The 15,000-nt window shown below is 35.6% G+C and overlaps 2 protein-coding genes across 2 annotated transcripts in view; both read right to left on the minus strand.

The window, feature by feature from the left end:
• LOC133557233 (receptor-type tyrosine-protein phosphatase epsilon-like) overlaps positions 1-15,000 on the minus strand; it is a 275,984-nt gene that overhangs the window by 76,464 nt on the left and 184,520 nt on the right. The gene's annotated exons all lie outside the window — the stretch shown is intronic.
• Positions 1-15,000, minus strand: part of LOC133557142 (receptor-type tyrosine-protein phosphatase epsilon-like) — a 45,068-nt gene that overhangs the window by 3,716 nt on the left and 26,352 nt on the right. The window contains exons 10-15 of the mRNA XM_061907386.1: positions 10,294-10,413; positions 10,075-10,234; positions 5,053-5,189; positions 4,822-4,971; positions 1,016-1,109; positions 870-946 (exon numbers count right to left, since the gene is read on the minus strand). Coding sequence (XP_061763370.1) covers positions 870-946; positions 1,016-1,109; positions 4,822-4,971; positions 5,053-5,189; positions 10,075-10,234; positions 10,294-10,413 — 738 coding nt within the window. The remainder of the gene's footprint in view (positions 1-869; positions 947-1,015; positions 1,110-4,821; positions 4,972-5,052; positions 5,190-10,074; positions 10,235-10,293; positions 10,414-15,000) is intronic.

The raw sequence follows: 15,000 nt of genomic DNA on the forward strand, positions 1-15,000 counted from the left end.
TACTACAGTTTGCATGTTCACATTAACATTTTAGCATTTTTAGCAAATTTTGCAGGAATACACAGTCAAAAAACTTGGTACTTGGCTCATGCTTAATGTTAGCATGCCAATGTTAGCTTTTTTAAAGCTACTTTTGCAGGTATAAACGTCATCTTTTTTTGGTACTTGACACATGCTAACTGTTAGCGTTAGCAAGCTATCTTTTTAAGCTTATTTTGTCCTTATATTTTGGTACTTGACACGTACTAATGTTAGTATATTAGCTTTTTTCTTTAGCTATTTTGCAGGTATACATCTCTGAGTCACATATTTTGGTACATGACACATGCTAAATGTTAGCGTTAGCATGCTAGATATGTTGTATTTAGTATTAGGTACTACAGTTTGCATGTTCACATTAACATTTTGGCAATTTTAGCAAATGTTGCAGTAATACACAGTCAAAAAACTTGGTACTTGGCTCATGCTTAATGTTAGCATGCCAATGTTAGCTTTTTTTAAGCTACTTTTGCAGGTATAAACGTCATCTTTTTTTGGTACTTGACACATGCTAACTGTTAGCGTTAGCAAGCTATCTTTTTAAGCTTATTTTGTCCTTATATTTCGCTACTTGACACGTACTAATGTTAGTATATTAGCTTTTTTCTTTAGCTATTTTGCAGGTATACATCTCAGAGTCATATATTTTGGTACTTGACACATGCTAACTATAATATCGGAATATGGCAAAACAGCCATTATCGGACATATCTAGTTTTAACCTTACAAAATCAAAGGTATCAAAAATGGCCTCGCATCCTCTGATATTTTAGTATGCAGCCTGGACAGCCTTGAAAAAAATATATATTAAAATAAGGAAAAATCCTTACATCTATGAAAGATGCGTTGATATAATCTGTGAACTCTTGCCCTCTCCTCATGGACAGAATGACTCTGTTGAAGTCGTCTGGGAGAGAAGAGCAAAGCGTCAGAATCACAAACACCAAGATGTGGGGGAACAAGTGGGCGCTCTTACAAGGAATGATCTGCAGGACTCGGTTCTTCTTCATGTTGGCAGGCAGGTTCCCCGTCCTCATGTTCTCCTTCATGATGCGCATGTTTGTCAGTTTCTGAGCCACAAAGCAAGCACATGTCAGTAAAATAAAACAATAAAAATTAAAGCTGCAAGCAGCGCTGGACGGGACCGACTTTTGCTGGTGTTTCCTGCCTTTACCCATTCAACATATCTTTACCTTCACGTTACCTACCTTCCCTGCATCCTGGGGTCACACTGGTGCTTCTTTCTGTCACCCATAATGTTTGAAAAAAGGTGACGGTTTTTACAAAACTTTTATTTTGAAGGGGAAATTGCCAACTTTCTGTTGATTTTTGCTGAAGGATGTCAATTATTTAATTGTAGGTCTAAGTGAGACCTACATAGAGGTTTTTGTTTCATGTCTCTCCGACATTCCTACCGGAAGTTACAAGCAGTGTTTGTCTGTGTTTTCTTCCTAGGAGCAGTTTTGTCTGTGTTTTTATTCCTAAGGGGCGCTAGAGCGCAATTTTTAGTTTTGGTATTATTTTTTTTTATTAGATCGCAATTTTTGCCAGTCCTGATGTGTGTGTCCAGTTTGGTGAGTTTTGAAGCATTTTAAGGGGGTCAAATTACAGCTCAAAGAGGCAAATATTACTTTTTTTAGGAACATTTTGTTTTGAAGGGGTTTTGGTAACTTCCTCTTGATTTTTGCTAAAGGAAGTTATTTTATGAAATCTAGTTCTAAGTCAGACCTACATAGAAGTTTTTGTTCATGTCTCTACGACATTCCAAACGGAAGTTACAAGCAGTTTTGTCTGTGTTTTATTCCTAGGGGGCGCTGAAGCGTAATTTTTAGTATTTTTTTTTATTTATTGTTTTATTAGTTCGCAATTTTTGCCAGTCCTGATGTGTGTGTCCAGTTTGATGAGTTCTGAAGCATTTTAAGGGGGTCAAATTACAGCTCAAAGAGGCAAAAAATGACAATTTTTAGGAAACTTTTGTTTTGAAGGGGTTTTTGTTAACTTGCTGTTGATTTTTGCTGAAGGAAATTATTTTATGAAATGTAGGTCTAAGTCAGACCTACATAGAGGTTTTTGTTTCATGTTTCTAAGACATTCCAAACGGAAGTTACAAGCAGTTTTGTCTGTGTTTTATTCCTAGGGGGCGCTAAAGCGTAATTTTTAGTATTTTTTTTTATTTATTGTTTTATTAGTTCGCAATTTTCGCCAGTCCTGATGTGTGTGTCCAGTTTGATGAGTTTTGAAGCATTTTAAGGGTGTCAAATTACAGCTCAAAGAGGCAAAAATGACAATTTTTAGGAAACTTTTGTTTTGAAGGGGTTTTTGTTAACTTGCTGTTGATTTTTGCTGAAGGAAATTATTTTATGAAATGTAGGTCTAAGTCAGACCTACATAGAGGTTTTTGTTTCATGTTTCTAAGACATTCCAAACGGAAGTTTACAAGCAGTTTTGTCTGTGTTTTATTCCTAGGGGGCGATAGAGCACAATTTTTTTAAATTTTTTTTTTAAATTAAATCGCAATTTCCGCCAGTCCTGATGTGTGTGTCCAGTTTGGTGAGTTTTGAAGATTTTTAAGGGGGTCAAATTACAGCTCAAAGAGGTAAAAATTACATTTTTTAGGCAAATTTAGTTTTGAAGGGGTTTTTGCCACTTCCTGTTGATTTTTGCTGAAGAAGTTATTTGATGAAATCTAAGTCTAGGTCAGACCTACATATAAGTTTTTGTTTCATGTCTCTACAACATTCCAAACGCAAGTTACAAGCAGTTTTGTCTGTGCTTTTTTCTAGGGGGCGCTAGAGCGCAATTTTTTTTTTTTTTTATTTTTTTTAATTAAATCGCAATTTTCACCAGTCCTGATGTGTGTGTCCAGTTTAGTGAGTTATGAAGCATTTTTAAGGGGGTCAAATTACAGCTCAAAGAGGCAAAAATTACATTCTTTAGGAAAACATTGTTTTGAAGGGTTTTTGCCAACTTCCTGTTGATTTTTGCTGAAGGAAGTTAATTTATGAAATTTAGGTCTAAGTCAGACCTACATAGAGGTTTTTGTTTCATGTCTCTACGACATTCCAAACGGAAGTTACCAGCAGTTTTGTCTGTGCTTTTTTCTAGGGGGCGCTAGAGCGCAATTTTTTTTTAATTATTATTATTTTTTTTTTTTTAATTAAATCGCAATTTTCACCAGTCCTGAAGTGTGTGTCCAGTTTGATGAGTTTTGAAGCATTTTAAGGGGGTCAAATTACAGCTCAAAGAGGCAAAAATTACATTTTTTAGGAAAACTTTGTTTTGAAGGGTTTTTTTGCCAACTTCCTGTTGATTTTTGCTGAAGAAGTTATTTGATGAAACCTAAGTCTAGGTCAGACCTACATAGAGGTTTTTGTTTCATGTCTCTACGACATTCCAAACGCAAGTTACAAGAAGTTTTGTCTTGTGTTTTTTTCTAGGGGGCGCTAGAGCGCAATTTTATTTTTTTTTATTATTATTTTTTTTTATTAGTTCGCAATTTTCGCCAGTCCTGATGTGTGTGTCCAGTTTGGTGAGTTTTGAAGCATTTTAAGGGGGTCAAATTACGGCTCAAAGAGGCAAAAATTACATTTTTTAGGAAACTTTTGTTTTGAAGGGGTTTTTGCCAACTTCCTGTTGATTTTTTGCTGAAGGAAGTTATTTTATGAAATCTAGGTCTAAGTCAGACCTACATAGAGGTTTTTGTTTCATGTCTCTACAACATTCCAAACGGAAATTACAAGCAGTTTTGTCTGTGTTTTATTCCTAGGGGGCGCTAAAGCGTAATTTTGAGTTTATTTATTTATTTTTTTATTTTTTATTTATTAGTTCGGAATTTTCGCCAGTCCTGATGTGTGTGTCCAGTTTGATGAGTTTTGAAGCATTTTAAGGGGGTCAAATTACAGCTCAAAGAGGCAAAAATTACATTTTTTAGGAAACTTTTGTTTTGAAGGGGTTTTTGCCAACTTCCTGTTGATTTTTGCTGAAGGAAATAATTTTATGAAATGTAGGTCTAAGTCAGACCTACATAGAGGTTTTTGTTTCATGTTTCTAAGACATTCCAAACGGAAGTTACAAGCAGTTTTGTCTGTGTTTTTTCCTAGGGGGCGCTACAGTGTAATTTTGAGTTTTTTAAAATATTTATTTTGTGTGTCCAGTTTGGTGAGTTTTGAAGCATTTTAAGGGGGTCAAATTACAGCTCAAAGAGGCAAAAATTACATTTTTAGGAAACTTTTGTTTGGAAGGGGTTTTTGGTAACTTCCTCTTGATTTTTTGCTGAAGGAAGTTATTTTATGAAATCTAGGTCTAAGTCAGACCTACATAGAGGTTTTTGTTTCATGTCTCTACGACATTCCAAACGGAAGTTACCAGCAGTTTTGTCTGTGTTTTATTCCTAGGGGGCGCTAAAGCGTAATTTTGAGTTTTTTTATTTATTTTGTATTTTTTTTATTTATTTATTTTTTTTTTTATTAGTTCGCAATTTTCGCCAGTCCTGATGTGTGTGTCCAGTTTGGTGAGTTTTGAAGCATGTTAAGTGGGTCAAATTACAGCTTGAAGAAGCGGCGGAATAATAATAATGAAGAACAATAATAAAACCTTACAGATACAACAGGGTCCTCTGTCCCAAAGGGACATTCAGTCCCTAATAACAATAAAGAAAGAATAAAACCTTAGAAATACAAAGGGTCCTCTGTCCTATTGTACCAAAGGGGACATTGCGGGTCCCTAATAATAATAAAACCTTACAAATACAATAGGGTCCTCTGTCCCTAAAAGTCCAATTACCTTGAACTCCTCCTCCAGGCCGACGCGGTCCCCGGTGTTGAAGGTGTTGTGCAGTTTGTGCAGATGTCCTTCCAGAGACGACACGTCCAGCTCCGTGTCCCCGTACAGGAAGTATTCCAGCAGGGCCTGGTAGATGAAGGAGTACTGCATCTGCAGGGGGGGGGGGGGAGACGCCGCCGTGTTTAATGACCGCGTTCAACGCGTCGAGGGAACGTCGGCACCCTGACTCACGTCCGTCTGGATGAGCTGCGAGCGCTGTTCTCGGATCTTGGAGACGAAGCCGAACACGTCCACTTTTTGCTCGGCGTGCATCATGTCGATCATGGCGTCGATGACGATGAAGGTTCCCGTCCGGACCGACGCCGGCGCTGGAAAAATAAACACAATGAAATACACTTTTTTTTTTTGCTCAAAAGCCTAAAGCAATTTGCACGGAAGCGTGGGTTAGAATGGCAACAACAATACACACACACATATATGTGTGTATATGCATATGTAGATATATATATATACATATATACACACACACACATATACATATATATATATATATATATATATATATATATATATATATATATATATATATATATATATATATATATATAATGTTGGGAATGCTAACATTAGCATTCGAAGCATTTGAAGATACAAACAACAGTCATAGATTTTAGTTCTGTATAATGCATATGTTCCTTTTTGACTCTACTTTAATGTATAATAGACTGTATTTATATCATCCACTTTTATTATTCATTATGTGAATAATGCTGTATAATAGACTATATTATTCACAAGTGAATAACGCTGTATAATAGACTGCATTTATATTATTCACATGTTAATAATGCCGTATAATAGACTGTATTTATATTATTCACATGTGAATAATACCGTATAATAGACTATATTTATATAATTCACATGTGAATAATGCTGTATAATAGACTAAATTTATATTATTCACATGTGAATAATGCTGTATAATAGACTGTATTTATATTATTCACATGTGAATAATACCGTATAATAGACTATATTTATATTATTCACATGTGAATAATGCCGTATAATAGACTGCATTTATATTATTCATATGTGAATAATGCTGTATAATTGACTGTATTTATATTATTCACATGTGAATAATGCTGTATAATAGACTGCATTTACATTATTCACATGTGAATAATGCTGTATAATAGACTGTATTTATATAAATGCTGTATAATTGACTGTATTTATATTATTCACATGTGAATAATGCTGTATAATAGACTGCATTTATATTATTCACATGTGAATAATGCTGTATAATTGACTGTATTTATGTTATTCACATGTTAATAATCCCGTATAATACTGTATTTATATTATTCACATGTTAATAATGCCGTATAATAGACTGTATTCATATTATTCACATGTGAATAATGCTGTATAATAGACTGCATTTATATTATTCACATGTGAATAATGCTGTATAATTGACTGTATGTATATTATTCACATCTGAATAATGCTGTATATAAGACTCCATTTATATTATTCACATGTGAATAATGCTGTATAATTGACTGTATGTATCTTATTCACATGTGAATAATGCTGTATAATAGACTGCATTTATATTATTCACATGTGAATAATGCTGTATAATAGACTGTATTTATATTATTCACATCTGAATAATGCTGTATATAAGACTCCATTTATATTATTCACATGTGAATAATGCTGTATAATTGACTGTATGTATCTTATTCACATGTGAATAATGCTGTATAATAGACTGCATTTATATTATTCACATGTGAATAATGCTGTATAATAGACTGTATTTATATTATTCACATCTGAATAATGCTGTATATAAGACTCCATTTATATTATTCACATGTGAATAATGCTGTATAATTGACTGCATTTATATTATTCCCATGTGAATAATGCTGTATAATTGACTGTATTTATATTATTCACATGTGAATAATGCTGTATAATTGACTGTATTTATGTTATTCACATGTTAATAATCCCGTATAATTGACTGTATTTATATTATTCACATATGAATAATGCTGTATAATAGACTGCATTTATATTATTCACATGTGAATAATGCTGTATAATAGACTGCATTATATTATTCACATGTGAATAATGCTGTATAATAGACTGTATTTATGTTATTCAAATGACAATAATGCTGTATAATAGACTGCATTTATATTATTCACATGTGAATAATGCTGTATAATAGACTGCATTTATATTATTCACATGTGAATAATGCTGTATAATAGACTGCATTTATATTATTCACATGTGAATAATGCTGTATAATAGACTGCATTTATATTATTCACATGTGAATAATACCGTATAATAGACTATATTTATATTATTCACATGTGAATAATGCTGTATAATAGACTGCATTTATATTATTCACATGTGAATAATGCTGTATAATAGACTGCATTATATTATTCACATGTGAATAATGCTGTATAATAGACTGTATTTATGTTATTCAAATGACAATAATGCTGTATAATAGACTGCATTTATATTATTCACATGTGAATAATGCTGTATAATAGACTGCATTTATATTATTCACATGTGAATAATGCTGTATAATAGACTGCATTTATATTATTCACATGTGAATAATGCTGTATAATAGACTGCATTTATATTATTCACATGTGAATAATACCGTATAATAGACTATATTTATATTATTCACATGTGAATAATGCTGTATAATAGACTGCATTTATATTATTCACATGTGAATAATGCTGTATAATAGACTGCATTTATATTATTCACATGTGAATAATACCGTATAATAGACTATATTTATATTATTCACATGTGAATAATGCTGTATAATAGACTGCATTTATATTATTCACATGTGAATAATGCTGTATAATAGACTGTATTTATGTTATTCAAATGACAATAATGCTGTATAATAGACTGCATTTATATTATTCACATGTGAATAATGCTGTATAATAGACTGCATTTATATTATTCACATGTGAATAATGCTGTATAATAGACTGCATTTATATTATTCACATGTGAATAATGCTGTATAATAGACTGCATTTATATTATTCACATGTGAATAATACCGTATAATAGACTATATTTATATTATTCACATGTGAATAATGCTGTATAATAGACTGCATTTATATTATTCACATGTGAATAATGCTGTATATAAGACTGCATTTATATTATTCACATGTGAATAATACCGTATAATAAACTGCATTTATATTATTCACATGTGAATAATGCTGTATAATAGACTGCATTTATATTATTCACAAGTGAATGATGCTGTATAATAGACTGCATTTATATTATTCACATGTGAATAATGCTGTATAATAGACTGCATTTATATTATTCACAAGTGAATGATGCTGTATAATAGACTGTATTTATATTATTCACATGTGAATAATGCTGTATAATAGATTGCATTTATATTATTCACATCTGAATAATGCTGTATAATAGACTGCATTTATATTATTCACATGTGAATAATGCCGTATAATAGACTGTATTTATATTATTCACATTTGAATAATACCGTATAATAGACTATATTTATAATATTCACATGTGAATAATGCTGTATATAAGACTGTATTTATATTATTCACATGTGAATAATGCTGTATAATAGACTGCATTTATATTATTCACATGTGAATAATTCCGTATAATAGACTATATTTATATTATTCACATGTGAATAACGCTGTATAATAGACTAAATTTATATTATTCACACGTGAATAATGCTGTATAATAGACTAAATTTATATTATTCACATGTGAATAATGCTGTATAATAGACTGTATTTATATTATTCACATGTGAATAATACCGTATAATAGACTATATTTATATTATTCACATGTGAATAACGCTGTATAATTGACTGCATTTATATTATTCACAGGTGAATAATGCTGTATAATAGACTGCATTTATATTATTCACATGTGAATAATGCTGTATAATAGACTGCATTTATATTATTCACATGTGAATAATGCTGTATAATTGACTGTATTTATATTATTCACATGTGAATAATACCGTATAATAGACTATATTTATATTATTCACATGTGAATAACGCTGTATAATAGACTGCATTTATATGATTCACATGTGAATAATGCTGTGTAATTGACCGTATTTATATTATTCACATGTTAATAATGCCGTATAATAGATTGTATTTATATTATTCACATGTGAATAATGCTGTATATAAGACTGCATTTATATTATTCACATGTGAATAATGCTGTATAATAGACTGCATTTATATTATTCACATGTGAATAATGCTGTATAATTGACTGTATGTATATTATTCACATGTGAATAATACCGTATAATAGACTATATTTATATTATTCACATGTGAATAATGCTGTATAATAGACTGCATTTATATTATTCACATGTGAATAATGTTGTATAATTGACTGTATTTATGTTATTCACATGTTAATAATCCCGTATAATAGACTATATTTATATTATTCACATGTCAATAATGCTGTATAATAGACTGTATTTATATTATTCACATGTGAATAATGCTGTATAATTGACTGTATTTATATTATTCACATGTGAATAATGCTGTATAATAGACTGTATTTATGTTATTCAAATGACAATAATGCTGTATAATAGACTGCATTTATATTATTCACATGTGAATAATGCTGTATAATTGACTGTATTATGTTATTCACATGTTAATAATCCCGTATAATAGACTATATTTATATTATTCACATGTCAATAATGCTGTATAATAGACTGCATTTATATTATTCACATGTGAATAATGCTGTATAATAGACTGTATTTATATTATTCACATGTGAATAATGCTGTATATAAGACTCCATTTATATTATTCACAAGTGAATAATGCTGTATAATAGCCTGTATTTATATTATTCACATGTAAAAATACCTATGTGTTTATCATCCATTGTGAGCGAACTGTGGTTCTGAATTCCCCACAGGGATCAATATAGTACTTTCTATTACCGTGAATGGATAGTACCGATGGCATCAAACTAGTTTAGCCTTTCTTTTTTTGAAGAACAACAAGAGTGAGAAGGCGGGTGTGTGTGTGTGTGTGTGTGTGTGTGAGTGTGTGTGTTTCCTGGTATACCTGCAGTGGACCACTATGGGCCCGGAAATAGGCGGGTTGACCGCCTTGACTTTCTTGAGGAACTTGAGCATGCCGATGGGCGAGAAGGGCACGCCGAAATCGGGCCAGCTGGTGAAGTGGAGCTGGGTCACCATCCGCGTGGTTTTGGCGGCGTCGGTGGATTGCTGCGAGGCGGACACGCGGTCAGGCCCCATTTTAAAAAAAAAAACGTGTGCAAGCTTACGTATTGGATGCAGAACTTGCGTATGGTGTAGTCCACCAACACGGTGAAGTCCTCCACCGCCACCCGCACGCTCCCGTAGGTCCAGCAGCCCTGATCCGGCCAGTACTGGTAGCACTTGTCCTGCACAGGAGGGATGATTGATCACACCTGGGAGCTGCGCTACATTACATCGGTTCTCCCGATTGTTCGATAAGAAAAGAACCGATTCCATGGATTAAAATCCCTTTTTGAGAACCGGTTCACGTTATCGAAGCCACTATACCGTATTTTCGCAACAATAGGTCTAGGGATTGTGTTCTAACCTGGTTCTTCGATAAGAAAAGAACCGATTCCATGGTTTTAAATCCCATTTTGAGAACCAGTACCCGTTATGGAAGCCACTGTACCGTATTTTCGCGAACATAGTATGTTGGGGATGATGTTAGAAACCGGCTCTCCCGATTGTTCGATAAGAAAATGACCAATTCCATGAATTTTAATCCATTTTAGAGAACCGGTTCCTGTATTCGGAGCCACTATACCGTATTTTCGCAACCATAGGGCTGGGGATATTGTTCAAAACCAGTTCTCCTGATTGTTCGATAAGAAAAGAGCCGATCCCATTGACTGGAATCTCTTTTTGAGAACCGGTTCCCGTTATCAAAGCCACAATACCGTATTTTCGCGACGATAGGGCTAGGGATGATGTTCGAAACCAGTTCTCCCGATTGTTCGATAAGAACCGAACCAATTCCATGGATTCGAATCCCCTTTTGAGAACCGGTTCTCGTTATCGAAGCCACTAGACCATATTTTCGCGAACATAGGGCTAGGGATAATGTTAGAAACCGGTTCTCCCGATTGTTCGATAAGAAAAGAACCGATTCCATGGATTCAAATCCCTTTTTGAGAACCGTTTCCCGTCATGGAAGCCACTGTACCGTAATTTCGCGACCATAGGGCTGGGGATATTGTTCAAAACCAGTTCTCCTGATTGTTCGATAAGAAAAGAACCGATCCCATGGACTGGAATCCCTTTTTGAGAACCGGTTCCCGTTATCAAAGCCACAATACCGTATTTTCACGACCATAGGGCTAGGGATGATGTTCGAAACCAGTTCTCCCGATTGTTTGATAAGAAAAGAACCATGGATTCAATCCCCTTTTGAGAACTGGTTCTCGTTATTGAAGCCACTATACCGTATTATTGCAGCCATATGGCTAGAGATGATGTTCGAAACCAGTTCTCCCGATTGTTCGATAACAAAAGAACCGAACCAAATCCAATCCATGGATTCGAATCCCTTTTTGAGAACCGGTTCACGCTATTGAAGCCAATACACCGTACTTCGGCGACCATAGGGTTAGGGATGATGTAAGAAACCAGTTCTCCCGATTGTTCGATAAGAAAAGAACCGATTCCATGGATTAAAATCCCTTTTTGAGAACCAGTTCCCGTCATCGAAGCCACTATACCATATTTTCGCGAACATAGGGCTAGGGATGATGTTCGAAACCGGTTCTCCCGATTGTTCGATAAGAAAATAAACGATTCCATGGATTCAAATCCATTTTTGAGAACCGGTTCCCAATATCGAAGCCACTATATCGTATTTTTGTGACCATAGGGCTAGGGATGATGTTAGAAACCGGTTCTCCTGATTGTTCGATAAGAAAAGAACCCATTCCACGGATTCAAATCCCTTTTTGAGAACTGTTTCCCGTTATGGAAGCCACTATACCGTAACTTCGCGACTATAGGGCTAGGGGTAATGTTCGAAACCAGTTCTCCCGATTGTTCAATTATACAAGAACCGATTCCATGGATTCAAATCCCTTTTTGAGAACGGGTTCCCGTTATGGAAGCCACTATACTGTATTATCGCGACCATAGGGGTAGGGATGATGTTCGAAACTGGTTCTCCCGATTGTTCGATAAGAAAAAAATGATTCTATGGATTCGAATCCCTTTTTAGGAACCGGTTCCTGTTATGGGAGCCACTGTACCGTATTTTTGTGACCATAGGGCTAGGGATGATGTTCGAAACCAGTTCTCCCGATTGTTCGATGAGAAAAGAACGGAACTGATTCCATGGATTCTAATCCCTTTTTGAGAACCGGTTCCTGCTATCGAAGCAAATATACCGTACTTCGGCAACCATGGAGCTAGGGATGATGTTAGAAACCGGTTCTCCCGATTGTTCGATGAGAAAAGAACCGATTCCATGGATTCAAATCCCTTTTTGAGAACGGGTTCCCGTTATGGAAGCCACTATACTGTATTATCGCGACCATAGGGGTAGGGATGATGTTCGAAACCGGTTCTCCCGATTGTTCGATAAGAAAAGAACCAATTCCATGGATTCGAATCGCTTTTTGAGAACCGGTTCCTGTTATGGGTGTGATGACTCTTCTTCGGCATTGTAATGCCGGTGTGGTTTTCCCGTGGATGCGTCGAAGCAGAACACAGCATAGGTAAGATAAAGGGTATTTAATAACAAAAGTCTATGAACAAAAATACTGGTGTAAAGAGAAAAAGTAAACAAAAGACGCTAGCGTGAAAGCTAGGATAAAACAAGGAAAACTAGAACTTGGTACGAGGACACAAAAGAGTAAACAAAACATTTAGCATGAAAGCTAGACAATAAAGTGGCTTGGCGTGAGAGCTAGCGAGAAAATACATACGAATGATGAGAGTCGTCACTGATGCGCGTGGGCAAATTAGGATCCGAGAATGAGTGAACAGAAAAGGTGAGCTTAAATAGGAGGGTGAAAATTAGTAGCAGGTGTGCGGGGCGAGACTAACAGGTGGACTGATGTGTAACCATAGTGATGGACAAAAACAGGAAATAAACGGGTCAGACTGAGAATGAAAAAACAAACACGTGAAGATCTGAGCAGCAGATCGCAACAATGGGAGCCACTATACCGTATTTTCGCGACCATAGGGCTCGGGATGATGTTCGAAACCGGTTCTCCCGATTGTTCGATAAGAAAAGAACCGATTCCATGGATTCAAATCCCTTTTTGAGAACTGTTTCCCGTTATGGAAGCCACTATACCGTAATTTCGCGACTATAGGGCTAGGGGTAATGTTCGAAACAAGTTCTCCCGATTGTTTGATTATACAAGAACCGATTCCATGGATTCAAATCCCTTTTTGAGAACGGGTTCCCGTTATGGAAGCCACTATACCGTATTATCGCGACCATAGGGGTAGGGATGATGTTCGAAACCGGTTCTCCCGATTGTTCGATAAGAAAAGAAATGTTTCCATGGATTCGAATCCCTTTTTGAGAACCGGTTCCCGTTATGGGAGCCACTATACCATATTTTTGCGACCTAGTGGTAGGGATGATGTTCAAAACCAGTTCTCCCGATTGTTCGATAAAAAAAGAACCGAACCAATTCCATGGATTCGAATCCCTTTTTGAGACCCTGTTCCCGCTATCGAAGCCAATATACCGTACTTCGGCGACCATAGGGCTAGGGATGATGTTAGAAAACCTCTTCTACCAATTGTTCGATAAGAAAATAACCGATTCCAGGGATTCAAATCCCTTTTTGAGAACTGTTTTCCGTTATTGAAGCCACTATACCGTAATTTCGCGACTATAGGGTTAGGGGTAATGTTCGAAACCAGTTCTCCCGATTGTTCGATTATACAAAAACCGATTCCATGGATTCAAATCCCTTTTTGAGAACGGGTTCCCGTTATGGAAGCCACTATACTGTATTATCGCGACCGTAGGGGTAGGGATGATGTTCGAAACTGGTTCTCCCGATTGTTCGATAAGAAAAGAAATGTTTCCATGGATTCAAATCCCTTTTTGAGAACCGGTTTCCGTTATGGGAGCCACTATACCGTATTTTCGCGACCATAGGGCTCGGGATGATGTTTGAAACCGGTTCTCCCGATTGTTCGATAAGAAAAGAAACAATTCCATGGATTCAAATCCCTTTTTGAGAACGGGTTCCCGTTATGGAAGCCACTTTACCGTATTATCGCGACCATAGGGGTAGGGATGATGTTCGAAACCGGTTCTCCCGATTGTTCGATAAGAAAAGAACCGATTCCATGGATTCAAATCCCTTTTTGAGAACCGTTTCCCGTTATGGAAGCCACTATACCGTAATTTCGCGACTATAGGGCTAGGGGTAATGTTCGAAACCAGTTCTCCCGATTGTTCGATTATACAAGAACTGATTCCATGGATTCAAATCCCTTTTTGAGAACGGGTTCCCGTTATGGAAGCCACTATACCGTATTATCACGACCATAGGGGTAGGGATGATGTTCGAAACCGGTTCTCCCGATTGTTCGATGAGAAAAGAATCGATTCCATGGATTCAAATACCTTTTTCAGAACCGTTTCCCGTTACGGAAGCCACTATACCGTAATTTCGCGACTATAGGGCCAGGGGTAATGTTCGAAACCAGTTCTCCCGATTTTTCGATTATAAAAGAACAAATTCCATGGATTCAAATCCCTTTTTGAGAACGGGTACCCGTTATGGAAGACACTATACTGTATTATCGCGACCATAGGGGTAGGGATGATGTTCGAAACCGGTTCTCCCGATTGTTCGATAAGAAAAGAACCAATTCCATGGATTCGAATCCCTTTTTGAGAACCGGTTCCTGTTATGGGAGCCACTATACCGTATTTTCGCGACCATAGGGCTCGGGATGATGTTAGAAACCGGTTCTCCCGATTGTTCGATAAG

Source organism: Nerophis ophidion, linkage group LG08 (genome assembly GCF_033978795.1).
Source record: "Nerophis ophidion isolate RoL-2023_Sa linkage group LG08, RoL_Noph_v1.0, whole genome shotgun sequence".
Lineage (NCBI taxonomy): Eukaryota > Metazoa > Chordata > Actinopteri > Syngnathiformes > Syngnathidae > Nerophis > Nerophis ophidion.